At 45.7% G+C, this 26,971-nt stretch overlaps 6 protein-coding genes across 9 annotated transcripts; 3 read left to right on the plus strand and 3 right to left on the minus strand.

Annotated features, from left to right (window-relative positions):
* Positions 1 to 262: 262 nt before the first annotated feature.
* LOC116802111 (E3 ubiquitin-protein ligase MGRN1) lies at positions 263 to 3,510 on the minus strand. The gene is made up of 3 exons (XM_032725291.1): positions 1,948 to 3,510; positions 944 to 1,884; positions 263 to 878 (listed from the first exon to the last, which is right to left on the minus strand). Exons 1-3 carry the CDS (start codon positions 3,204 to 3,206, stop codon positions 709 to 711), a joined length of 2,370 nt encoding a protein of 789 aa, XP_032581182.1. The 5' UTR covers positions 3,207 to 3,510; the 3' UTR covers positions 263 to 708.
* A 264-nt stretch (positions 3,511 to 3,774) lies between these two features.
* LOC6618448 (DNA topoisomerase 2-binding protein 1-A) lies at positions 3,775 to 8,413 on the plus strand. Its single transcript, XM_002042682.2, has one exon. The coding sequence runs from the start codon at positions 3,888 to 3,890 to the stop codon at positions 8,163 to 8,165; it is 4,278 nt and encodes a 1,425-aa protein (XP_002042718.2). The 5' UTR covers positions 3,775 to 3,887; the 3' UTR covers positions 8,166 to 8,413.
* An 863-nt stretch (positions 8,414 to 9,276) lies between these two features.
* Positions 9,277 to 17,812, minus strand: LOC6618447 (AP-3 complex subunit delta). Of its 2 annotated transcripts, none has more exons than XM_032725521.1 (13): positions 17,514 to 17,812; positions 16,222 to 16,317; positions 15,305 to 15,433; positions 15,104 to 15,244; positions 14,902 to 15,031; positions 14,674 to 14,813; positions 14,213 to 14,286; positions 12,117 to 12,265; positions 11,263 to 11,939; positions 10,588 to 11,197; positions 10,386 to 10,529; positions 10,193 to 10,325; positions 9,277 to 10,124 (listed from the first exon to the last, which is right to left on the minus strand). In XM_032725521.1, exons 1-13 carry the CDS (start codon positions 17,610 to 17,612, stop codon positions 9,518 to 9,520), a joined length of 3,129 nt encoding a protein of 1,042 aa, XP_032581412.1. In that variant the 5' UTR covers positions 17,613 to 17,812; the 3' UTR covers positions 9,277 to 9,517. The 2 variants fall into 2 exon arrangements, with proteins under 2 accessions (XP_032581412.1, XP_032581411.1); XM_032725520.1 differs by lacking the exon at positions 14,213 to 14,286 and adding an exon at positions 13,124 to 13,197 and having other exon boundaries at positions 17,514 to 17,811.
* A 341-nt stretch (positions 17,813 to 18,153) lies between these two features.
* LOC6618450 (gamma-tubulin complex component 3) lies at positions 18,154 to 26,149 on the minus strand. 2 transcript variants are annotated; one of them, XM_002042684.2, is made up of 5 exons: positions 25,757 to 26,149; positions 23,876 to 25,198; positions 23,619 to 23,811; positions 23,225 to 23,546; positions 18,154 to 19,410 (listed from the first exon to the last, which is right to left on the minus strand). In XM_002042684.2, the coding sequence occupies exons 1-5, from the start codon at positions 25,869 to 25,871 to the stop codon at positions 18,706 to 18,708; spliced, it is 2,658 nt and encodes an 885-aa protein (XP_002042720.1). In that variant the 5' UTR covers positions 25,872 to 26,149; the 3' UTR covers positions 18,154 to 18,705. The 2 variants fall into 2 exon arrangements, with proteins under 2 accessions (XP_002042720.1, XP_032581413.1); XM_032725522.1 differs by having other exon boundaries at positions 25,659 to 25,847.
* On the plus strand, positions 19,741 to 20,781 carry LOC6618451 (probable methylthioribulose-1-phosphate dehydratase). Its single transcript, XM_002042685.2, has 3 exons — positions 19,741 to 19,977; positions 20,041 to 20,511; positions 20,587 to 20,781. The coding sequence occupies exons 1-3, from the start codon at positions 19,850 to 19,852 to the stop codon at positions 20,669 to 20,671; spliced, it is 684 nt and encodes a 227-aa protein (XP_002042721.1). The 5' UTR covers positions 19,741 to 19,849; the 3' UTR covers positions 20,672 to 20,781.
* On the plus strand, positions 21,350 to 22,662 carry LOC6618452 (peroxisomal multifunctional enzyme type 2). Of its 2 annotated transcripts, none has more exons than XM_032725523.1 (3): positions 21,350 to 21,435; positions 21,535 to 21,703; positions 22,242 to 22,662. In XM_032725523.1, the coding sequence occupies exons 2-3, from the start codon at positions 21,571 to 21,573 to the stop codon at positions 22,454 to 22,456; spliced, it is 348 nt and encodes a 115-aa protein (XP_032581414.1). In that variant the 5' UTR covers positions 21,350 to 21,435; positions 21,535 to 21,570; the 3' UTR covers positions 22,457 to 22,662. The 2 variants fall into 2 exon arrangements, with proteins under 2 accessions (XP_032581414.1, XP_002042722.1); XM_002042686.2 differs by having other exon boundaries at positions 21,415 to 21,435; positions 21,538 to 21,703.
* Positions 26,150 to 26,971: the final 822 nt, after the last annotated feature.

Below are 26,971 nucleotides of genomic sequence, written 5' to 3' on the forward strand. Positions count from 1 at the left end.
TACACTTTACCCATGGGAAATGGTGTTTGAATTAACTATTTAATATAGAAATGTATTTGATTTATTGTTTTAAGACCACAATTTCGTATTATTTTGTTACTGCTTACTGCCCAATGTATTTAATTGCTTTAGATTAATATATTTGTTGCCAAATTACTTCATTCTTGCTAATATTGAGGTCTATTCACAAGCTACTCTTGATATTCAAGGAGTAATATATATACCGCACCGCCCATTAATATGTGTAATTAATTTAGCTCGATTTATACTGTGGAATGCAGCGCCCTAGCCGCCGTTGTTTATTGGATTTAGTTTAGTTATATACCCAAGCCATTATGCTAGATTAAACTACATACACATGCACGTGGGACGTGTGTCTTTTCGCGTCTGTGGTGTTTGTGTGTGTATGTACTGTACTGTATACTGGTTAAGTGTTGCGTCCTGGTGTCCTTATTCCTTGCTTCTCCTCCGCTCCATCCTTAACCTTATTATCATCATCATCACTATCATCATCATCATCATCATCATCATCATCATCATCATCGTCATCACCATCATCAATATTATTACCAATAATATAAAATATTTGTTCCTGCGGGCGGGGAAGCATCATTGATTTAACTAAATCTAGGTGAACTACGAATAAATAGTTTAAACGCAAAGCTAAAACGAGAAAACGAATTCTGAGAAATTCAACTGAGACCGGCTCTAAACATTGACGGCATTCTGCAGAGCTGTCTTGTCATCCACGATAATATTGGCCGCCGTAGTGGTCGGATTGGAGCTGAGCAGCTGCTTGGTTGACGAACTGGAGGAGTAGCTATCACTGGAGCTGCGCGTCGAGGCCGAATTGCCGCTGATTGGGCTGTCCAACATGTCTGGATGGCAGGAAGATATATGTTTTAATCATGTGACAATGTGAAACCGAACCATTAGCACCCACCTGGCAGGGAGCTCACGTTGTTGGACTTCAAGTCCACAACCGTTGTCACCGATCCGGAGCCCACCATGTTGCCCACCGATGTGGACTTTTTGTGCAGGTTCTTCTTAACTGCACTACTGAAACCAACAACGACGGGTCCCCCTCCACCTTGTCCGCCCACTGATCCTGCGCTCCTGCCCACGCTGAGAACACCATTGCCAAGGCTGCCGGCGCCAAGGGGATCACCGCTTTTGGCTCGCTCCGTGGGGCACAATGGACTTAATATCGAGTTCTGAGTATCCTCCGGCGTGTAATAATCCGAATCCTCGGCCGTGACCTCGGCGGGTGAGGGTGCACCGCTTCCGCTAAGTTCTGGCCTCGGTTTGGAGCGCTTCAGCGATGAAACCTTCTTCAGGCTGGACTCCTCGGTCGGTCCATCACCAATGCTGCTCTTATTATCGACATCATCATCCGCTTCCAGGCAAGCCACCACCTGCTTCAGCGATTTGCTAGACACGTTCTTGCTCTTGCTGCCGGGTGATAGCAGAGGCGATAGCTTCTCGTTCTCACTGTCCACATCGTCATCAGTCCCCGCGGAGCCATCGCCACCGGAACCAGCTGTGGATCTGGGATACTTTCGTTCGTTGACAATTTGCAGCTTGTCCAGTTTCGGGTCCGGCGAAGTGGATGCCCCCAAAGTTGGCGAAGTACAGGTGGCCGTGCTGGACTTCTTCGGATCGCTTTCAATCTCCACAGAGTGTGTGGATGACCCATTGCCGCCGCCCGATTGATTGGTAATTGTGCCCACCTCACTGGTCGACGTGCACGTCGAAGCGTTCTTTTTGATCTTCGGTCGGCGCTGGCTGCTGGACTTGATCGGCGATGTGGCCTTGATGTCAGCACTGGTCATTGTCGAAGCGGCCACGGTGGCAGCTGAATCCGTGATGTCGTGTTCGCTGTTCCTGAAATTGGAAGAAAGGCATCAGATACATACGTTTTTTCGGTTAATTCATTCCATAGCTCACCTAGCCCTGGCCACATACTGTGGCGGTCCGTTGAGTGCCTCAATTAGTGAGACTGGAATATAGCCTGGTGGAACATCGACTGGCGCCGGCTCCCCGGCCGCCGATGTGGGCGTGTTCTGGTGCAGAACGTGCGTGCTGATTCCCTTCTGGACAGCACGGATCTGAAGCAACGCCCGAAACGGAGCGCGGCAAATAGGACAGTTGTTGGCCTGGTAACGCAGCGAATCCGCACATGAATTGCACAAACAGAGATGGCGGCAGGGCAGGATGAGCGTATCCCTCGTCTCACTCATGCAAATGACACACTCGCTGCCATGATCGTCGATCTCCTCGTCCAGAGACGTTTTGTTCACGGCCTTGTTCTCGATGCCATAGATCTCCTGCAGCAGGTAGCACAAGCCATCCACAAAGATCTTTTGCTTCAGGGCACGCAGCACATAGCTGCCGTTTTCCGGATGATGATCGATCACACAGATGGTGGTGTGCGATTGGCGACACTCGTCGCTGCCCTCCTCCACCACACAGTGAATGGCCACCGGATACTGTTCTCGGCCGGGACTATAGCCCAGCTCATCCTCGGGCATCTGCTGTGGATTGAAGACATGGCTCGGCTGCGAGAAACACTGATTGATGCCCTTCTCGTAGTGGTACGTCTCCGAGGTGAGACCCTCGCGCGGCACCAGCGTCACGCCGCTGGGACTGACATCCTCCGAGCAGAAATAGTAAATGGTAATGGCGCACTTGGCGTCCGAGTCAAAGGTAAACTCGATGTTGTAAGAGCAGGGCGGTGGTGGGGGCGTCATATCGGCATCACCGCCACCCAAACCCATCGAGCAGAGCACATTTCCATCCACATCCTCGATGGTGACGTTGGACTTTTCCTTGTCCAGATCCAAATCCCGATCAATTTCCTTCATCTTGGGCTTCTCGAGTACACCGCCCAGCTTCTTGTCGTTCATCGTCTTGACGAAACGCACCGACTCCTTGCGAATGTTGACCAGACTCTTCAGCGTCTTCGTGGGCTCATTGGCCTGCGGCGGGGGATACGGAAAGGCTGTGGGCCGATTGCCCAGGAAATTGAGATCCGCATTCTCGCCAAACAAGTACGATTCCGGTTGGGGCGTGTCGAAGCGCTCGCCGCCCATGATGAAGTGGGTGCCAAAGAAGTTACCCATTCTCGGTGGATACTTGTAGGCATTGTTCGTGCTCGGATCGGCCTCCTCCACCGCCGCGTTCTGTCTGCTCACAAAGTTTCCCATTTGACAGGTCGGTGCGCTATGGAAAACTGTGACACCGATCCAATATAGCTTTTGGCCTACGTTTTCTCTGCGCTTTGCTTTGGTCTAGAATTCTATATCAGTTGGTCACCACCACACATACAATGGCATGTTGGCATTTCACTTGTTCGGCGGAAAATGGCCGCTGTGTGTGTGTACGCGCCCTGCGAAAGCTGTGGTTGCCTTCAAGTGTAGGATCCTTTAACCACAAGACTAGGACTAGTCCGAGTTGGTCAATGTCTGGATTACTTCTGATTTCCTTTCTTCTTTCTTCCTTTTAGGGCTGAGCTGCTGTCGACAACGCTTATATCGATATTTCGCTTGGTCAACGATTTCAAATGAAATATATCGATTACTTAAACCAAAACAGACAAATAACTTTTTCAAAATATTTTATATATTTAAGAAATAGTAAAAATAAAATCTCTACACCTTAGAAATGAATAATTATAATTACCCATATATATTATTTTTTAATTCACCGTCGGCGTTGCCACATACCACAACTCGTAGTTGCCAACGAATCACAAGCCAGCGTTGCCAACGGATTTAAAGCAACAACAAACGGCGCCAAAATAGCGCACGCAAAAAAAAGTGCAGTGCGAAAATCTCCGCAATTTTGCAGCCCATTACGGAGCAGATAACACACTCGCAACCGCCATCATGAGCATAAGCATAAGCATGGACGAGACCATCTGCGCGTACTTCGTGAACAATCTGAAGCCGAGCGATGGTGGCGCCCAGGAGGCCGACACACTGCAGCAATTCGAGGCGTCGCGGGAGCTACTGGGCCAACAGTTGGCGGAAACACAGATCCGGCAAATAAAGCCAAGCGAGGGATATCCCCTGATCGCAGCCGGCAACCTGACCAAGAAGGACGTCTTTGTGCTGACCCAGTTCGAGGGCGAATTCTTCGAGCAATTGCAGCAGACGCGAGCACTAATTCTGGGGCCACCGTGCCTGATTACCTGCCTGCGGCGCAATGAACCCATTCCCGAGGGTAGCAGTGCCATCTACACCACGGCCATGCGGGATCTCCAGGTCTCGGCCACGGGCATAACGCCACAGAAGAAAGAGGAATTGAGCAGGCTCATAAACTGGATGGGCGGCGTATACTTTCAGAGCTTCGGGCATCGCACCACCCACCTCATATCGAACACCATAAAGTCCAGCAAGTACGAGCAGGCAACGCTGAACGGAGTACCCGTGATGCACGTCGACTGGGTGCAGTACGTCTGGGATCAGAGCCGTCGCAGCCAGCGCGAGAGCATCATGGCCACGGATCCTGATTTCGATAAGTATCGCCTGCCCATCTTCTTTGGGGCGAACATCACGTGCAGTGGATTGGATGTGGCGCGCAAGGATCAAGTTATGCGGCTGGTCAACGACAATGGAGGCATCTATCATCGCGCCTTCCGCTCCCAGGTGGTGGACATCGTCATCACCGAGCAAACAAAAACGGACACCGAGAAGTATAAGGCGGCCATACGCTACAAGAAGGATGTCTTGCTGCCGGAATGGATCTTCGATAGTTGCAATCGCGGCTACGCTCTGCCCACAAAGGACTATGAGGTGCGGCCTGGCAAGACGTCGTCCACACCCACCAAGACCACTCGTCCGGGCGCAGCTCCCGGTGCAGATCAAACACACCTCTCGGATCTCTCACGTATCAGCTTCGTCTCCGGCTCGCGTCGCATGTGCAGCGATCTTAGTACCGTCAACGAATCCGTCAGCAGTGTGGGCAGCAGCTCGCCCGCCAAGCAGCTGCTCAAGCAGGCCACTAGCAGTGGCCGAAACTACCAGCAGGTGCTGGCCGAAATTGAACCGCGTCAGGCGAAAAAGGCGGGGGCCTTTCTGGATGGCTGCTGTGTGTATTTGAGTGGCTTCCGCTCAGAGGAGCGTGAGAAGCTAAACAGAGTGCTGAATACGGGCGGAGCGACCCGCTATGATGAGGCCAATGAGGGCATCTCACACATCATTGTGGGCCAACTGGATGACGCCGAATACCGGCAGTGGCAGCACGATGGTCTCATGGGTTCGGTTCATGTGGTGCGCCTAGATTGGCTGCTGGAGAGCATTCGAGCTGGTCGCGTGGTCAGTGAGTTGGTGCATCGTGTGTCGATGCCACAGAATCGAGAACCAGACGTTGCCTCCCCTGCTAGCAAGCGAACCCTGCGCTCCATGAACCACAGCTTTAAGCAACCAACATTGCCCATCAAGAAGAAGCTTTTCGATCAGGAACCGGATCCCGTGCAGGAACAGGAGCACGAGGAGCCGGATCATACGCTGCTGGATCAGTACTCACAGGATCAAGGAGCAGTGGCACAACTGCCACCGGCAGATGTCAGTCTCCTTCAACCAGCGGCAAGTTCCACCCAAATGGATATACGCCAGCGAGTCTCGATTGCCAATCCAAAACCTCCCGCTGCCGGTCTGCCATTGCCGGACCTCAGTGCCAGCACTCTATCCATTGATTTCGATAAGCTGGACTACTTCGCCGGTGTCTCTGTTTATGTGCACAAGGAGTGCTTCAATGAGGAGTTCTTCAACCAAATGCTGACCGAGTGCGAAGCTGCCCAAGGCTTATTGGTTCCATCGAGTTTCTCCGATGAAGTGGATTTCGCCATTGTCAGCTTTGAGGTAGCCTTCGACGTGAAGCAACTACCCGTCAGGGCCTGCCATGTGGTCACCGAACTGTTCCTGGAAAGCTGCATGAAAAAGAATCAACTGCTGCCCATCGAATATTACCACAAACATGTGCCGGCTACCGCACTGCGTCAGCCGCTCAAGGGAATGACTATTGTCGTGTCCATTTATGCAGGATTGGAGCGGGACTTTATTAATGCGACAGCAGAACTACTTGGCGCCTCCGTCAATAAGACATTCATCAAGAAGGAGAAACCGCTGCTGGTGTGTCCCAGTGCCGAGGGCTCCAAGTACGAAGGTGCCATCAAATGGAACTATCCCGTGGTTACATCCGATTGGCTGGTGCAGTGCGCCCGCTCTGGTCAAAAGCTGCCCTTTGTCGGATATTTGGTGGGCAAGAGTCCCGAGGACTTCCCCATATCGCCGCGCTTGCGGGACAGCAATACTCGAACACCAAGAAGACCGAATGAGTCCACATTGGTGGCTCAACCAGATCTAACCATGGAGGAGGCCGAGAACCAACCGGCGGGATCTGTCACTCCAGTTACTGCTGACAGTCCAGGAGCTCCTGAACTCACGCCCCTGCGCAACAAGAGAGTTTCCGAGCTAGCTGGAATACCAGGAGGCAGTGCTCGTCATCGTGGCAGCAGCTCCACATCTTCTCCCGACTCTCCATGCACGCCACTTAGCCAGGTGGGTGCCCCGCAGTACAATCTGGACTTCCTAGAGCAATTCGTTCAACGCCTGGATACAGAGGAGGGCAAGGATTGTGTGCGCGAGATTATCCGTGAAATGCGCGAGAACCAAACGCCGGAATTGGAACGCATTCGGCGACAGGCCTGCACGCCCGTCAGTCGCAAGCATCAACGACCCACACCGGGAATCCCAGATTTTTGCCTCACTCCCGAGTTCCAGCAGCGGATGGCCGATGATTTTGAGCGGCGCTGGCGCCTGCCCATCCAGAAAATCAAACCAGACACACCGTTGGCCGTCATCAGGCAGCGCGTGATGCGGATCACATGCGAAACTCTGGGCATCGAATATGAAGAAAGTGATGCTAAGGTGCCAGCGCTATCGGAATCGCCATCGACGGTAAAGAAGAAGCCGCCAACCAGGACGACGCAGGCCACCAAACTCAACTTTAATAGATCACCGAAACCCCCGAAGCTATCGCCAGGCAAAAAGACGCCTCTCAGGGTGTCCATGGGATCACCACGCAGCGGAACGCAATCACCCTTCGTACCGAACACACAGAGTCCAATCGAAGCAGCGCCGCCACGGCGATCAGATGGACCAACGTTAAGCGAGGAAGGTCAGAGCACCATTAACTTTGACAAGATTAGCTTCGAGGAGTCGGCCGTTCCCGTAATGGGCCCAGATGTTCCCGCAGTGGCGCCAGATGTCAAGCAGATTACCGACTACCTAAGGGACTGCGAATCGCGAAGGAACAGCCTGAAGCGCAGCCACGACAACGACATGGATTGCGGCGAGAGCGAGGTGCAGTATGTGCAGCCCTTCGAGTCCGAGGGCTTTGCCCTGGGCACCGAGGACATGGTCGACTGGCGCGATCCGGCGGAGTTCAATGCGGCAAAAAGAAGATCCTCTGGCGGTTCACCCAAGATGCAGCATGCTGGCATACCGTGCTTCAGCATCTCGTGCGGTGATGATGACGAAAAGCGGGCGGAACTAATCGCACGGATCACCCAACTGGGCGGGAAAGTGTGCGAGAATCTGGTGAACTATGACGATAGCTGCACCCATCTGCTGTGCGAGCGTCCGAATCGCGGCGAGAAGATGCTGGCCTGCATTGCGGCCGGGAAATGGATACTCAATATCCAGTACATCGATCAGTCTCATGCGCGTGGCGGCTTTCTAGACGAAACGCTGTACGAATGGGGCAACCCGAAGGCCATTAACTTGCCCACCCTGGCACCGGAGGAGGAGCCCATCGCTGCCGCCGTCCATCGTTGGCGCACGGAGTTGAGTGCGTGCGGCGGCGGCGCCTTCTCCGATCACCGGGTTATACTCAGCATGAACGAGAGGAGCGGTGCGCCCATCAGGAATGTGCTGCGTGCCGGCGGCGCCTGCATCCTGGAGCCCACGACTCCGTTCTCCAAAGATCCTGTGGCCAAAAGTGCCAGCCATTGTTTTGTCGATGTGAAGAAGGCGCCGTTGTCTCCCCAGGACATGGAGTATCTCCACAAATGTGGTGTGCAGGTGCTCAGCCAGATTGCCATCAACGCGTATTTGATGAACGGCAGGGATGCCGATCTGGGAAAGTACCAGCTGCTTTGAACGAATCATTACATTCTCTGTACATGCATTGGATTTTTGTTTGTTCCTGTTCGATATTTTGATATTTTGTAGTTATATAAAAGTTATTGAGTTAAAGCCTTGAAAGGTTTAATTTAAAATAGGTCTAGTTTAATCAGTTGTAAGTCTAATTTTGAATTTTTGATTTCTGTTCTTCTTTTTTTTAACATAATAAATTAACGATGTTACGAACTTCAAAATAAACAAACGAAAATTGAAGTCCAAAAACATATGATAATTGTATTTAGTGATTTATTTCTAAAAGTGTTGTTGAAAAATAATCCTAAGTCAAAGGGCAAATTATTTTTGAAAAAAGATTTTACGATTTTGTCTTTATTTGTGTTACCCATTTTCTATTTATTTTTTGAAGCGACCTTTTTTTATTTTTATTATAAGTTCATTCCAACTTCAATTTAATAAATAAATAAATTATATATTAAAAACCTCAAGAAATTCTATTTGGTCGGTATCAACAACAACAAATTGATTTTCTGTAGCCAAATTAAACAATAATTGCAACTGTATTGTACTTTTCATTTATTTAACGTTTATATATTTGTATGTGGGCTTGTGTGGGTGTTTGTTTGTATATAATATGCATGTATGTATGTATAATTTCACTTAGCTTCTGTTCCTTTTCTGTATCAGTTTTTGTTTTTTTTTAGTAATTATGGTGTATAGCAGTACTTTATATTTGATTCATACGGTTTCACATGTATACATATATAATTTGTTTTTACAATCCATGTAGTTTGTTCTATTCTCTGTGTGGGATTCATTATAAAATTCCATTTTATATAACTATAGCTATATAATTGTCTGTGTTTGTGGGTGTGTTTTTTGTTTATTAGTGGAATCGCATGCTCTAGGCTACAAATTCATCAAAAATAGATAGTATCCAGGAATCGATCTGCATCGCATGGCATTCTGATTGCCAGTTGATCTCTTTCTCATATTCATTTCCGATTCTTTGCAGCTTTCTCTTCATGTTTTAAGCCGCAATTGGCAGACTGGCGGCATTTTACATTTTAAAATTACACTCCTATATATTTATAATTATTTATATATGTATGCATATACGGTTTATGTTGATTTATTTTTTAGCATATCAATTTGTTCAATGTTGGTTTTGTTTGTTTTTATATCGCAGCGATAATTTGTTTAGTTTTTCTTCATTCTCTTAGGAGGCAATTGTTTCAACTTAACGAAAATGGAGAGATTCTGAAGCTAGCTTCGCCTCTCACAAATTTCCGAATAAACGCGTAATAATGAATCGACACAAAAAACAATCGTAATAATGATTAATTATAATAGTGGAACTTGGAGCTTAGCAATTACAAAATCTCTTTGCTGGGCGTTGAGATTCCCAGTGGCTGTTCGTAGTCGCCGATCGAAACGATGGCGGATACGGATGCTGATGCTGATGCAGATTCGGAAGCCTTCTTCTTCTCCTTGCGATGTGACTTCTCCTTTTTATGCTTCTTCTTGTGCGCCTTGGACGCCACCTCGGATGTCTCCACCACGCCCACATCGATGATGTTGCTCCCGGTGGCGGTGGCCAGTGCATCAGGCTCTTCATCCGTCGACTTCTCCTTGTTCTTCTTCTTTTTGTGATGCTTGGGCGCATCTGGAAGGACAGTTGAAGTGTTGTTGTTGTCGTTGCTATTGTTGCTGGGGGCGGAAGTGTGGCTGGGACTGGGTGTGGGCGTGTCGGCGTCAATGAGATCGATCACCGGCTGTACAGCAGCCTCCTTGCGTTCCCGCTTGCTCTCCCGATGCTCCCGTTTCACCTTCCTCTCCTTGTCCTTATCCTTGTCCTTTTTCCTATCCTTCTTGGCGGCGTTACCACCGCCGGCCGACTCCGCCGGCGTCTTGAGATTCTCTTTGTCCGCCGCTGACTTTTTGGACGCTGACCTCGCCGCGGTCGCCTCGAACTCCGTACTGTAAGGAGATTTAAAAAATACATTTAGCCTTTTTTAATTGTGCGAAGCTCTCAGCTCTTTGATTACATGTCCAATTCAATGTCCAGGGCTCGATGCGGATCATTTGGATCGTATTTGCCATCCTTGTCCTCGCTGTCCGACATGGAGACACCTTCGGGCATGTCCAGTGTGGTGTTCACAATGTGCAAGGGTTTCGGTTCTGCAAAATGTCGAAGTTATGTCATTGTAATGGGACACAACATGTTTAACTCCGGCTTACCTCCTTCCGATTCGGAGCTGCTGTTGTACGCCACTTTATTCTTGGCCTTTTTGCTCTTTTTACCCTTTTTATGCTTCTTCTTGCCATCCTTGCTGCCCTGCGCCGCCTGCTGTTCCTGGAGGTACTTATCCGACCGCTTGGTGACTACAGAAACATATAATGTAAAATATAGATGATTGTATAATCACTGCGCATAACTTACTGCCCACGCGCAGAGCGGCCACGCCCTCCATGTCCAGTGGCAGCTCCGTAATGGGTATGTCATCAATATTGTCATACTGATCCGCATTCGAGGCACCACTCGCCGTGGGCGTGGACTTGAGGTAGTGAGGATTGTTCGACTGCTCAATGAGACGAGCCATTCGCTGCCGCTCCAGTTGCTCGGGCGTGAGCTGCAGACTCTGTCGCCGCTTTCCGCCGCCATCAGCTGCCGTTCCTGCCTGCGTGGCACTAACAAATAGCTCATCCTTGTCGTGCTCCGAGGACGAACTGCTTGCCGCATCTTCCGGAGGCGGTGCATTAATCCACTCATCCAGATCGAGGCCATCTGGCAGGGGCACCTTCCGTTGCGCCTTGGGCGCCACCGGAATCAGCTCGCCTGTGAACAGCAGCGTCATCTCCTGGACAATCTCAATGGCCAGCGGCGGAATGCCGCCCTCCGTCGTCGTGTCCATGGCCATGGCATCGGTCGACGTGGACAGCTGGTTGCGCAGCATCTCGATCAGCATGCAAGCGGAGTTGGCTCGCTCTTGCACCTCAATGTCGCTGGAACCATTGAAGTGCTGAAGCTTATCAAGCACATGGTCGCAGAGCTACAAATGATAATGGGCATTCTCAGAAGAGATCATTTGAAAGTATGTATAGGGGGAGCACTTACTGTCACTAAACCAGGCAGATCCTGAAGCTCCAAACACGTGGTGGCCAGGCGGGCGAACAACTTGATCACGTTCTGCACATAGACACCCTGGATGTGACCGGGCAGTAGCCTCGGGCGGAGCAGAATGTTGAGCGTCTTCTCGGCATCCTCCAGCTCGCCAGCAAACTCACCAACGATCCAGGCGGCGGCGTAGAGCACCTCGTACATGGAGTTACTTTGCGCCGAAACGGTGAACGTGTCCAGCAGATTGGTCATCTCGTTGACGGCAAATTGCCGGACCACAGGCACTCGAATGGTCACGTCAAGGAGTTGCTCTGCAATGAGGCGACCGTGCCGCGAGCCGGCCTCGAGTTGGATGAGCTCGACGAGCACAGTTAGATACCACTCGAAGTTGGTCACATACAGATACGAACTCTGCGCGCATATCTCGATCACCTTGTAGAGCAATTCGTCCCGATAGGCGGAACCCTCTGCCCGTTCCATGTGGCCCAGCAATCGCTTAACAATCTCCATAAGGTTCTTCTTCGAGACCATGCCGTAGAGCAGGTCCAGGGCGCGCAGACGTATCGATTCATCCTTGTCGTCCAGGCAGGCGAGTATGAGATCCTTGTGCGCCTGCACACTCTTCGGGTGCGTCTTCAGGATTTTCGACATGGCCAACAGTCCAAGATATTTCACTGAATGGGAATTTGGAAATGTAATCGTTAGCTTCTTGCAATACTATACTGTTTCCCACATAAATCTAGTAACTAGAATCTAGTAACCAAATAAACAGCAAAATAAATTTCCTATACTGAAACGGTTCTAAAAAGCGTGTTTTTAGAAACCGTTTGGGAAAACCGAGTTATACTCACAGTTCTGGTCCGAGTCCTCGATGAGGATGCGCAGCTTCTGCACGCAGAGCTGGATGGAGGCACTGTGGTTGGGCATGCCGCTGCTGATGCTGATGAGCACCGCGATCACCGTGTTGATGCACTCGTACAGGAGACTCATCGCCGAGGTGCTGTTGAGTGAGTTGGGTTTGGTTTTTGGTTCGTTTTTTGTTTTGTTTTCATTTTTTGTAGGTGTTTCGGTTAGTTTTGATAATTTTTTTTTTGTGTGATTTGTTTTGTTTGAGAAAAAAAGTAGGAACTTATATTACGAGTAAGCAGCGGTAAAGCGACAAACATTGCACTACAACAATAGCAAATAGCAAATAGCAATTAGCAATGGCAACAACAACGGTAGCAATATCGATAGCATATATATTGTGGTAGCGATAACAATTAGCGATTATTGCGATAGACATTGGGGAAACACAACATTGCGAAGCAACGCAGCAGCAAAGGCAACCAAAAAGAAAAACTAACAACAGCAACAACAACAACTGCAACGGCTCGATCATTTGTTTCTCTTTCGCTTCTTCCGATTTGACTAGATTAGAACTTTGGCTCTCAATGAGTGTGCTCGATAAGCAAAATATCGATAGGCAAACGACGAAATTATAGAAACAAATACAAATTTAAGCAGGATGGCGACAGTCATAAGTTGAGCGAGTGGGAGAGAGAAAGAGAGAGAGAGAGAGGTAACGGACATAAGAAGCTAGAAGATTTGTACAGTTAAATGATAATAACGAATGTATAACTTTCAGACGCACAATCATCGAGCAGCTTCAATTATCGATCAATTGATATCGACCATTAATCGGTCACTTAGCGATTTCGAATTTTTTGCTTTCGCCTTGCTATGTTGCAATCGTTTTCCACACATTTTTTGGAAATCGTATCGTATTTCACATTTTCAGTTAAGTTCAGTTCAGTTGATTTGTATTTGTATTTTTGTTTTGTTTGTTTGTTTGTTTTGCAATGATTTTAAGACTTGCCTATGAATTAGATTTGTGAGTGGTTCTATTAATTTCTTTCCTAGCCGGGGTTCTAAGGGGGTTAAAGCGCCAAACTGCAAATGCAAAGAGAAAAAGAAACAAGCAAGAAATTATAAATTACATACAATCGAAATCATCAACGTCCTTATCCACAAATAAAACTAGAACTAGAACTAAAACTAAATCTAAAACCGAAAACGAAACTAAAAATTAAGTGGTTAAGAAAAAGGTAAACTGGAACACTCTAAGAAGTAATTTAACTTTCTCTTAAACTGGCTGTGGCTGTGAGTTTCCTGGTTCTTTTCCATTCGGATCGGATCTCTTGATGATATGTCTATATATTTTTTTGTATCTCAGGGTATTGGTTGTACATGTATCTTCTTTTTTTTTTGTGATAGCGAAATAATAGTTGGTATAGTTCATCGTTTGAAGTTTGTTCTTATTTTGAATCAAGCGAATTAAGCAGTTTTCAACACAATGAAGCCAAAGGATAACGACTCGGTGTGAATTGAGGATGTGATCATATGAAGCAAAGCTTATAGACATAGATGGTTCCAAATATTGGAAACGTACTGTCATATTTTTATATAAATTAATAACTAGTTCGATAAACTTTGTTCATTTTGGGGAACATGGAACATCATGTGCATCAACATGGGTGTACAAAAGTTGTGTGTCATTGAAATTGCATTGTCAATTCGGGTAATTTCAATACATTTATAATAATCAATTACGACGCTCATGTTTTTTTTTTTTTTTTTTGGGTTCGTGAAGGAGTGGCTGTGAATTATGTGATGTAGATAAATCCGAGCAAAATCGTTCAAGTTAGTATACGATTTCGCCCTGATTAAATCAAAATAAGACATGGAAATAATTACTAAAGAATACAACAATGTCTGTGTGTTGATTCCATTTAAACAATTAGGATACGAAAATATATACCAACGAAACAATAATGGATTGTTCAATAACTAAATTGTAAATAGTAAAATGCTTTAGAGTAAATCAAAGCGCGTGCTGGTTTTTAATTAAGTTTTCTGGATTGGATTTTTCGTTGGTCTGATTAAAGAAAAGCGCGCCGATAAAAACCTGGAAATAATTTCAATTAGGGGCTGAGTCAATTTGCGTCCCAGCGCCGGTTCAATTGTCGTGAGGCTCGCGAACTAAAATTCATTCGATTTTCATTTGGCATTTCATTCAGTTTTTCAGTTTTCATTAGTATTTGTTTTGGAGTGGTTTGTATACATTATTAATTATTTTTTGTTGGTTCGTTTGGAGCGGGAGCAGAGGGAGGAGAGGGGGAGGAGTAGTTGTAGTGTTAATTAACTTTTTGTTAGACAAAAATTGAATTGTCATATATAAAGAGTATACATACGTATGGTATATACATACATAGTATACAGCTAAAACAAAATCGCCGTTTGTCCACAAACGAACAAACGAAAATCAAAAGATGAACAGATACGTACTTAAAACAGAACTTAAAATTCAAAGTAAAGTAATCATTGTGAATCTATTTGGTGGCCAGTGATCAGTGGATCCGCACTCACCAGCTTGATGATCTTGATCAGCATCCAGTTGTTGGTCGACGTGGTCATTAGCTTGAAGAAGATCGGCGCCAGGGGCAGGTAGTTTTTGGGGTTCTTACGTGCTAGTTCACATATTACATTCACGGCAGCTGATTGAACACCTGTAAAACCAGAATAGCAGTGCATTAGATACATGGATTGCATGGAAGAAATAGCTGCAGAATAATGTATGTGGTATGCTGGCTAAACCTGGATCAGGATCCTCCAGTTTCTCTTTGAGTTTGGGAAATGCAGGTCTCAATGCCTCGGGATAGCGTAGAAATACTTTATACATCATAAGGACGGCTTTCATGCGCAGATACGGTTTTGTTGAGCTCATCTGCGGATTAGTTGCGAATGGTACAAAATCAATCGATGTGCACATATGATACCAGCGTTAGAATATCCATACCAGTGTCATAATATCATTGGCCAAGTCGCGGGACAGATCGGGCGATATAAAGCAGCTCAGTCCACTGAGCGCCACACCCGCATCGTATTGGTTCTGCGAGTTGAGATCCTTGCGTATCATATTCGTGGTCAGCATGAGCAGCTGCGAAAAATATAAATCAAAATTGAGTGCTTTGTTTAAAGCATTAAGTAATGTGTTTACCTCGCTGTCCGGATGGAAACATTGGCTGGCCGCCAGGTAGCCAATTCGCTTGCAGGTGAATCTGGATGAGCTCATCACCTCGATGATGTTGAAGCCCGCCCAGGAGATGTCGTAGCCCAGCATTTGTATCTGTCGCAAGCGAAATCGAATCAATAAATATTAACATTTTCTGCTGATTGTGTGCAAATGTGTGCCTGCGAAATATGTGCACAGGATAGGCCCAAGGACTCTCGTTAGCATTAAAATCTCCTTAGCTGCACCTTACACTCGAGGGTAAGTCGCTAGTTACCTAGACTTAGCAATCTAACTAAAATTATGCGCATATACAGATGATAAAAACTATTTAGCTTATGTACTAGATTTCAGTTTGATTTGGGATTTGCAGGATAGCAGTGCTATTATTGCCAACACAACTGTGCCCACTTTTGATGGCATCTTTTGGATCGCTTGTTAGTGGTGTGGGCGTGGGCAAAGGTTGCTCCTCGTTCGCCTTGTTTCCGCCGATTCAGTTGTTAGCTTAACGGCTGTTGCTGTTTTAGTCCTTATTGTCGCACTCGCCTACAAGGACCCCATATACACCGCCCGGCCCAGGCAATTTGCATCAAGTGCAGCCGTGCACTTGGTCGACTTTGAATGGCTGCCACCAGAATCCGGTGCACATCCATGCACACGCAATCATCTGCACTGCTGATTCTAATGCTAAGCCGTCGTCTTGGGTGGGGGAGAATTCTGAATCCTCTTTGGGCTGTCGGTGCGTCTAATCAGCTTATTTTTGAACAGGCCATTTGCGATTGTCTAATTAGCTTTTTCAAAAACCCCTATAGGTTCTAATAGTCCTTCATCATTGTGCGCAAATTGTGAGTTAATCATCTGTGGTACGTCTTTTGTTTAGGGATTAGGGATGTATATCAACTTACGTAGGTCAACTTGGCCACTGCATTGCACTTGACACTGATATTGTCCTGTCGCAGCTCCTGTTTGATCTCCTCGATGCACGTCGATATGTATTTGGCCTGCGGTGAAAGTTATTGTCAATCAATATGTTTATATTCTAAATATAGTATGTGAAAATGCGAAATGCGAAATGTGCAATGGCAGCACATAGTAAAACAACAAACATATCTGAGAATCGTCGTGGGGCTATCAGTTGTATGCCCACAGCAACAGAACCAAAATAAAGTAAACACAAATTCCAAATTATACAGTGGCGGGTAAAACAATAGTGTTGTTGTATTATTTTTTTAATTCCGATGCAATTGCTGATAAAACCGAATGAAAATATACGATTGATTGTTTACTCTTCATTTGTGCTGTACAAAATGGAAATGTGATAGCCATAAGTTGTTTACTTGAAAAGTTACAGGGAAACTACGCCAACTGCTGAGTAACATTTATTTGAAATTAAAACTGCACAATATTAAATAATTAATGGATTCTTTTATCTTGCTAAAACGAATGAATGCTATTAATTTAAGCACATTTGTAAATCAGCGCTTAGAGTGGACCACACAAGAGCAAAAATAACAATCGAAATGCGCAGTGCAAGTTATAGAAATCGAATTCAATCAAGAGCCACTTATTTTTTGTTTACGTAGACAAACTTAGTTATTCTTGCATATATTCTTATTGCTCAATTGTTCTTATTGCACGATATGCCAACCATAACTGAATGGAAACTAATTTTTTAGCCATTTATTTATTATTACTTTGATTGCATTAATATTTGCAATTACTAACAATCGAAGCAATTGAAAATACAATTTAATTTTTGCAAATTACACGATATTTTCTCTCCGTGTGAATACTCAAGTACCGTTAGCCGATCCTGCCAAGCATTCTGATAAGGACCAAATAAAAAGACCATGGGCGGGGGAATTACCGTGGGTAAATATTTGATAAAAGCCACTTGCTAATTAATTTTGTGCGTTAGGAGTTTCTGCGTTCGGCTTTGTGGTTCTTTTCAAGCTTTTCCTGCTTTTCCTTTTGCACTGTTGGCAGATGCCAAAACACTGAAACACACACACACAGCCACTTTCACCCACACACGCACACATGCAAGCACACAAAACTCTAATAAGATTCCCTTAATGCAAACGAAATTTGTCAGCCAATTAGCGAGTTCTAATTGGACGCACAGCTGGGCCGCTTTGGGGGGCGTGGCAGTTGGGGGGGCGGTGGAGGCGGGGCTGCAAGTCCTGGGCACGCTTACCTCATTATCCTTGTTGTTCCTAATGCCGCGCACCAAATCGGTGAGGTTTTTATCAAACATACGCTCGAAAAAGTTACCCTTCACTTTTTTCAGTGCCATGTTTGCAGTTGCTATTGTTTTTGTTTTTTTTTTTTTTGCTGCACTCCGTGGCGTTACTTTGATTTGCAATCGGTGTCTCGCTTGGGAAATTGGGCTATTTTGGCGAAGCGATTTCAGCACATCACCGGCGGCAGCACAAAGCACTCACTTCCGTCTTTTTCCGATTTGTTTTCGTTTTTTTTTTAACTTTAATACGCTCGCAAACTAGAGGTGGCACGCAAATATGTGTTTAATCGATACTATCGATGTTTGCTGCACTTTGGTGGTTGGCTACGCTAAATAGTAGGTGGTTGTACTCACTAGCGGTGTAATGTTAACCGATTCGTCGACTGTCGATAGCTCGCTGCACATTCGATTAAAAAACCGTTTAAGATCAGCCAGTTTGAAAAAGAGGGAGAAGGGAATAATAAAAATATTAAATAATATTTCAGCCTGAAAACCCATATTTTTATAGGCATTTACAATAATTGAATAATTAAATATCACACTCTCAAAACCCATGTTTTTATACGCATTTATCTAATTGAATGGAGACGAAAACTTTCAATGCAAGTAGCGTTTATTTCGAGCTCGCATTACGGTTTAAAACTTTTCAAAACATTAACTTTATTAAAACATCCTTTTAAAATACGTAACATTCTCTTATGTTTACTTTTTAATTACAACATGGCAATTGGCAAACGCACTTAGGAAAATCTATTTCAAATAAGCTTCGATGTAAAAAAATTAAGAGATTCGCAAACAAAAAAGAACGTTGCGTTTTTCGACAAACAAGTTCTCGCTTAATACTTTCGTTACAACTACTCAATAATTCTGTATTGGAGATATCTTAAGTTGATGGCTTGCAGCCAGACGATTGACGGCAAAGCTTGAGATATATATGTATAGAGGTGCAGGTTGTTTTCGATTCGAAGGCTTAGTTAATAATTGGATTAGTTTGTTTGATTGCTTTTCATTTCTTGGTTGGCTTGGCTCCAATGATATCGATATATCTCAAATATTAAGCAGCAATTGAACTGAATGGAGTGCTGGGATTTGGGATTTGTGATGATTTATGGGAACTGGGATGAAGCGATTGAATGAACATCGGTCGCTATTCCTGACAGGACGGCGTACATATCACGAAGCGACTGTTCAAAGCGAACACATTGCTCATGCGCATGTGCTCGAAGGTCAGGGGTTTGCTCAGATTGGTGTCCCTCTTCTTGTAGTACTCGTTGAAGTCCAGCCGAGTGCCAAAGAGCTGCAAATTCGGATCGTCGCTGGAGTTGAGAGACATTAGAAAAGAGCTGACAGCCTTTTCGTAATCGGTTGCTATGACTTCTAGGCCGCGGCAGGCGATGTCCATCTTTTCGGCAAACATCTTCGCCTCCTGGTCGCGCTGCAGGATCATATTGTTGGTCAGCCCATAAACACCCTTCTCTTCCGACTTCTCCACAATTTTGGACAGCTCCTTGCGGGCACTCAGCTCCTTAAAGCAGTCCTTGTAGAAGCTCGACTGCCACTTCTCCAGTTCGATAATGTTGTCGTACACTACCTCCAGCGAATGCTCCACACTCGCTTTGTTGCTGACAAAACAGCCCACCAAAATCGTTTGCAGAAACTTCTCGTGAGCTTCCAGGATTTCGTCCAACGTAGTAGCCTTCTGCATCTTCTTCTGCAGCTCCACCCAGTTGCACTCGATGACCTCAAATAGCACATAGTACTGCATTTGGTGGATAAAGTGCATGATCTCCGAAGTGAAAAGGTTCAGGCGGTGTGACGCCTTGCCGATCTCGGACTTCATTGTACGAAGGGCCTGAAAAGATGTTTAATATACAATATAATTTCAAAGGTAAGCAACATAAAAACAGAAAAGTTTATAATAACACTTACAGAATAGAACTACTCAAGAAAATTGAAAAAAAGTTCAAATGTAGCAAATAAGTTCAAATAAGCTTGTAAAAAACGTTTTCAACAGCGCTATAAAACATTTTTGAGGTAATACGGTGATATTAACTTGTTCTCTAACTTATCTTTAGGAAATTATTAAATTTTCAAAAACACATTTCCAATTGGAAAATGTTTATCGTAACGGCAACGCTGTATGTTAACAGCGATACACCGATTGCAATCGTCTATCGACGGCAGCATTGTTTACATTCGTGATTTGTCGCTTTCAGAATCCCTTTATCTCCCTTTATCAGCGTCGCACGGCAACGAAGATTACGTCCCACGAAAGTCACATTGTTAGCGAGATGGCCCTCTCGATCTTCAAAGACTTGCCGGCGGAGCATCCCCGCCACCTGATTCCCTCGCTATGCAGGCAGTTCTATCACTTGGGATGGGTGACCGGCACAGGAGGCGGCATGAGCATCAAGTACAAGTGAGTACAAGTGATACTATACATATATCCAGACAGCGATATAAGCCGGCTAATCCGTTTCAGCGATGAGATCTACATAGCACCGTCGGGTGTCCAGAAGGAACGAATGCAGCCGGAGGATCTGTTCGTGCAGGATATAACCGGCAAGGATCTGCAACTGCCGCCTGAGATCAAGGGCCTGAAGAAGAGCCAATGCACGCCGCTCTTCATGCTGGCCTATCAGCATCGGCAGGCGGGAGCCGTCATCCACACCCATTCGCAGCACGCCGTAATGGCCACGCTCCTGTGGCCAGGGAAAACCTTCCGCTGCACGCACTTGGAGATGATCAAGGGCGTCTACGATGAGGCGGACAAGCGATATTTGCGCTACGACGAGGAGCTCGTCGTACCGATCATCGAGAACACACCCTTTGAACGCGACCTGGCCGACAGCATGTACGCCGCCATGATGGAGTATCCGGGCTGCAGTGCCATCCTGGTTCGACGACACGGCGTCTACGTTTGGGGACAGAACTGGGAGAAGGCCAAAACCATGTGGGTTGCCTCACTAACTCTCAGACAGCGAGCGCTTTTATAGCCCTAATCGTTTATCCCTCTTCTTACAACCAGGTCGGAATGCTATGACTATCTATTCTCCATTGCCGTGGAAATGAAGAAGGCTGGAATCGATCCGGAGAAGTTCGAGAGCTCATAAGGCAGTGAAGCTATAAATTGTTGCATTTACTAACTGAAATGGTCAATGCTAAATAGTAGTACTGAATAATGCTTGCGTTTTATGAATAGTATATATCATGATATATAACATTTGGGGGGTTAGAATATTTTCTCAATGGGCTCGTGAGGTGACATATTTTTTCAAAATAATCTGAAGAGTTTTCAAGCCTTATCGCCGTTTTATTGGCATTTCAAACTGGGTGCGCACTTTGCACTAAATATTGGACAACAGCTGATAACCGCTCTTACGGTTTCATGTTAGGCGTTCCATGTTAATGTTAAAGTCTAAACTCCACACCTGTAACAGTGGGCTAAAAAGCGGTAAAAAAGCAAATGTTATCTGATACAGTAGTTTACCTATTCTTTTTCAATTTACACTCGCTATAAAAATAAAGTAATATCTCATAACCGATATAGGTTTAAATTAAATAGCAACCATATCTGAGATGCAAAAGGTTTTCTTGCAGCCTTTTATTTCATTGCCATTTTATTTCATTGCCCACTGTGCATCAGCTGGCTAACATTTCGAAGAGAGCGAGAGAGAGAGAGAGCGCGCGACAATAACAGCACAACAAGACTTATGCGAATGCAACAGGTGCGAGTGAGCACGACATATTAGCGACCGGTAACTTGCTATATGACCATCCCGCTCCCACACAACAGGGGCAGTGTAGTGAAAAAAGCGACAATAAAATCGCCGATTGCACGCCTTCTGCTCATTACTTCGCGTTCTGCTCTCAAAGCGTAAGCATTTTTTTTTCTATTTCTACGACGCACAAACGCATCAAAGCTCACTGAATATTTTCTTTATTCTTCCGGAAAAACAAAACCGCATACACACAGAAGTACCCACACATCCACACAACAACAACAACAGCCATGTCTCTGCAGTCGGACGCCGTTTTCCAGAAGATCATCGATGGACTGAAGGATAATGAGGCCAAGGCCAAGGCGGTCAACGGTGTGTTCCTGTACAAAATCACCAAGGACGGCAAGGTGGCCAAGGAGTGGAGTAAGTATCAGTTATCCATCGGCCAATGGAGCCCATAAAAACACGCACCACACAGACACTCCCACCGCGCAGCACAGGGGCGTATGTACACACATATATAGAAGGGTACTTTCGGACTATGAGGTGGTGATTTTCCTACCCCTCAAAGTTGCTAACCCCCCCTTCCGATGGCGCTCCTGACCAGTGGAGAATACTAGTACGTGGTCTTATGTGTGTGCGTATGTGTGTTTTGCATTTTGTAGTAGTCACAGTTCAAAGTGCACGGCGTTTGTACTTCGGCACCAGCTGTTGGCATTAACAAAAGCCACTGAATTGGCTATTCGCTCGATCTAGGGAATATATATTACAGCAACAGAATATACTTGCCATATATGCATGTATGTATGCCACTTGTTGCACAAGAAGTCACTTTAAAACGTTGCAAAGTTATCCGCTAAATTATCTGCTAGTTTCAAGAATAGAAGATCTGCTTTGGTAGCAACTACAGGAAGCATATACCATGTCAAATAAACCACCAATTAATGAAGACCACTTTCAGCTCTGGACTGCAAGAACGCCAAGGCCTACGAGGGACCTGCCCAGGGCATCAAGGTGGACACCACCTTGACGGTCGCCGACGAGGACATGGTTGACATCGCCCTGGGCAAGCTGAACCCCCAGGCTGCCTTCATGAAGGGCAAGCTGAAGATCGCCGGCAACATCATGCTCACCCAGAAGCTGGCGCCGCTCCTGAAGACCGACGCCAAGTTGTAAAAAAGGAGTGATCAACAACACAGCCCAGTCTGCACATTCCTCAACGAGACAGTGTGTGTGTGTGTTCTCTTTACACTTTTTTTTTCGTGTGTGTAATTTGTAATCTGTATTCGTGTTTTTTGTTTCACCACATAATTAATGTTATTTTTGTACGGAAAAACCCGTCTACAAAATTAGAAAATAATACATAAGGCGAAAACGACAAATTCCTGTGCATTTTGATACTACAAATGGGTTTATCGGTAAGTGGGTAATCGCTGCGGATTAGATTACAAGGACGGGCAATCTTATCAAGGTGCTATAAGCGATTTCTTGGCTAAAACCTTTCGAACTTCGACTTCCCTTCGACACAAAAATAGATTCCCCTACAACCGCCTGTTGCCAGATTAGCCTTTTAGCCTATAAAATGTCAGGTTTGTTGTTAATTTTTTTAGTTTCGAAAGCTCTAAAAATCTATATAGTAGCTTTCTCAAGCAGATAAGCTTGATGGGTTCATAAATGGGCAATCCAAGAACTCAAGGAATTTGTCTATGTTAAGTTATTCCTTATATTCGCAATTCCCCTAATTGCGTTCTGGCCAATCAATCTGAAATTTGACCTAATTTACCTTGGGAACAAAAGCCAAACTTGTGAATTGAAAGCAGAGTCCGCTTGCTAGCAGTTCGCTGACCACTGGAATCACCATGTGCACTCTGAGTGGCACTTGGCAATCTAAATATGTGCATGCACTCGAAACACCGATAAGAAGTCTAATAGCCAGCCACTCACCTTTGCGTTGCCCATCTGCTCCTTCCAGATCTTCATCGACAGCACGAACTCCATGTGCTTCATGCGCCAGAGTGGCTTGAAGAGCACCTTGTACGTGGGCATGGTCGACTCCAGCATGGCGGCCAGTGGTCCGTGGACGATGTACTGCAGCGAGATGATGTCCCAGCCAATATCACCGTTGAACGGACGTTGAACAATCACATCGAGGTGGTTTAGAATATCCGGATCATCGTACTGGGCATTCGTACAGCGCAGAGCGGAATCCAGCATGGAGGTGAGATCGTTAGCATATACATCAAGGCCCGGTCGCTCCAGTTCGTTCCTGGGAAAGAGGATTTTCAAGTGTTACTAATGAAATTGAATAGTTTTAATTTCATTCAACGAGAAAACTAACTTCATGTTCTCGATCAGAATGCTGATAAAATCGCCCTGGCCCAGCAGCAAGTAGCGTCGCATTCCGTACAGATGATCCAGCAGCTTGTGTGGACCCACCATAATGTCGAGAACGTGTTTGGAGGTCTGCTGGTAGCACGTTTCCACGGCCGCATGCCAACTGGTGTCCGGTGTGTACGAAAAGATGTGAGCGGCTGTAGATAGAGCATGGCATTCCATCATTTCACTAATCCAATTTGAAAGGCATGCTTAACTCACCACTAGATTCCATGACCTTCATTAGTTCGTCGCGCTTCTTCATCATTCCCTGCTCCTCGCAGATTTCCCTTAGAAAATTAATGCATTTGCCCGTCATGAGTATCTTCTTGGCCAGTTCAATAGGCACAAACTTGGGCAGCATGGGCAATCGTAGGCGGAATTTATCGTGCCATAGCCGATCAACGCCCACATCTTTGATGGACTTCACAAAGAACTCTCTGTGAATATCGCTAATGCCGCCCTCCAGTATCCATTTGGAGATCATGCGCACCAGTGGGCCACAAATGGCAGTGAGGAGATCCTCCACCAATTCATTGACCATATCGTTACCGTTGTCGAGGAAATCATACACGGTCGATGCCAATTCACCGCCCTTCTTTATCTGGCAGGCGTCGGCGATCTTGGTTAGCCACTGCATCCGGTGCAATGGCTTTATATACCAGGCGAGCAGCTTGAATAGCGTCAATTCGTCGCCGCTATCCTTGTCCTTGTATGCAAATCCACTCATCCACCCATCATGCCGAAAGCGCTGTGTTTTATCGTGAAGCACAGCCACTTGGCCGTGAAAATTCGCCAGCTCCTCCTTGAGCTTGGAAATCAGGGCCTGGCCCATGCTGCCAATGGCATTGAAGCCGGTCGATACGTCCGAAAACTTGACCACTCGGTCGTGGTAGTAGCCAAGTTCGGAGAGCCGCAGCAACATGCCCGCTTGGCCGGTGGTCAGGAACTTGATGTTCTGCGGATCCAGCTTGAACCTGCCCGTTACCACGTCCTTCTTCAAATACTTCCCTTGAACGCCGGTGAAGGAGTAAATGGCACTCATCACTATATCATGTTGAGAGTCGGGAAACATCTTTGTTGCCTCCAAGTAGTTTGGGAAGGACTGTCTGAATCCGAAGCTGGACTGTGAGGAATCGTAACTGTGGCATGATCCTGCTCCATTTCTGTTGACCAGTTCCATCTCATTCAGAATGGATGAGGAAGAGCTTCTTAAGTCTAGTCGTCTGACCAGAATCTGAGTGAGATTATCGCACTGAGTACGTGGATCTTCGTTGGCAGACGACTTGTCGTCATCCGAATTGTCGGCCATCGAGAGCAGATGGGTCATTAGCGAGTGCCTCATGTGGGGATCGCAGTTGATCAACGTGAGTTTACTGTACAGCTCATGGAAGTAATCCGACACAGTTTTGCCATCCTCCTGCTTCCGTGCGCTGAGCAGTTTCAATATCTTCTGGACACATTCGCGCTCAGTCAACATATTTGAGTCTCGAATGAACAGATTATTGGCGGCTACCATTTTGCTTAATTCAGCTATTTCCAAATCTGTGAAAGATTGAACAAAGCATTAAAACAAAGGCAATAAATCCAACAATTATGTATAGTGTCTAGTGTATCTGCTGCATTATGTATCCTTGGACAAAGGATTCATTGATTTGGCAATTGTACGTATTGAGGACCTTAAGGATCTAAGAAACTTGCTCATACTTTTATAGTAACTTATTATATGTAATCAATAGTCATTTAAAGACAATTCAACTTTGGATGCTGTTTGGCATTTCAAAACTAGCTACATTCGATATAGCAAGATGTTATATATATATATATAAATATATATGTTAAATTTAAGCATTTAGGACAAACTTTGGTAATGGTTATTGCCACATTTAATATAGAACTATAAAAATATAAGTATAAGTATTGTTAGTTGCTTATCCCAAGATCTCTGTTTGAAAATGCGATGAAATATGTTAAGTTTCTGGGATTTCCTATAATCCTAACGCACGTGGTCGATTCCCAATGATGCAGGGCTCTTCCCGGAGCAGTCCGTATGCCTTGCGCGCCTGGACAGCCAGTGAGTGATTCCACATTCCCAAATCTCACCGTGAACTTCGGGCAGCTGCTTGCCCTTGATGCAGATGATCATCTCGTTAATGATATTCGATATAGCACTCGCATTGGCAGCCACATCGTCGTCGACGTTCAGGTCCTGCGACATCCTGGTGGACTGAATTGTTTATAAATCCAAGCAAGCGCGCGTTAAACAGCCAATTTTGGATGGCTTGGTAATTGCAAGTGGACAACAACTGGTGGCCAATAGCTAACGCACAGCTGATCCCTGGCTATAATTCGGCGTGCAGTCACTGGCAATTGCTCGGGATGCGTGAAATCTTCGGCGGATAGGATGAAAATGCATCCAATTGGCGCGTACTTCATACAAATTATTTATTAAAATTATTTAATGCAGTGTTACCGAATCTGGCAAACTGGACAAAGGCAAAGTCCTTGCCGCTGGCGGGCACACACTGGCAGAAGGTGCAGCGATCTGGCAGCGCTCGTTGCAATGGGCTATGCCATTTGAATATCGTTCTACATTTTATATTAAAAATGTATTTGTCTCAGAATGTTATTGAATGTAGCATTTTAGTTTTACAGTTCTGTTTAGATGTGCAGCTTTCAGCTGTTAACATCTGGCAACTCTGGGACAGCAGGCGTTTCCAACTCTCACTCGCTTGGTCACTCTGTCCGCTTTGCATTTGCAAAAACTTGTAAGCAAAAATGTTAAACTTAAAAATTGTTTATTTTTAATATAAAGGCGGAAGACATAGATGAGACTTCGCCATGAAGCAATCCAACGGCAATCTCCTCGCAATTTGCTATAAGTAGTGTTTGATACCTACTGCTGGGGGAGGTAAAGCTTGAAGCTTGCTGCCAGGATTCCTTGGGATTCCAGTGGACAAGGACTTTCCTTCGTCCCAATGGGTCATCAGCAGCTGGATGCGGTGGAGCAGTTCCTGGAGCAGCCACCCCCCAACTACCGCTAGCATCTGAGCTGATCCCTAGACCCAGAAGTCAAGCAGAAACCAACCAACCATTGGACCAGAAGGATTCTTCGCTAGTAGGCGGGTTACCAGATTTCAACGCGGAATATAATGTGTATTGAAACAGAAACCTCCAGTATTTAATTTAGAACATAATTAAACTCTCATCCGGTTTACCTTATTCACTTCTATACGTAATTGCATTCAATATCCGGAGATTTCTGTAACAACCTATGAAAAAAAAAACAAAAATTAAATTATAGCAATCGATATAAAA

Source organism: Drosophila sechellia, chromosome X (assembly GCF_004382195.2).
Source record: "Drosophila sechellia strain sech25 chromosome X, ASM438219v1, whole genome shotgun sequence".
NCBI lineage: Eukaryota > Metazoa > Arthropoda > Insecta > Diptera > Drosophilidae > Drosophila > Drosophila sechellia.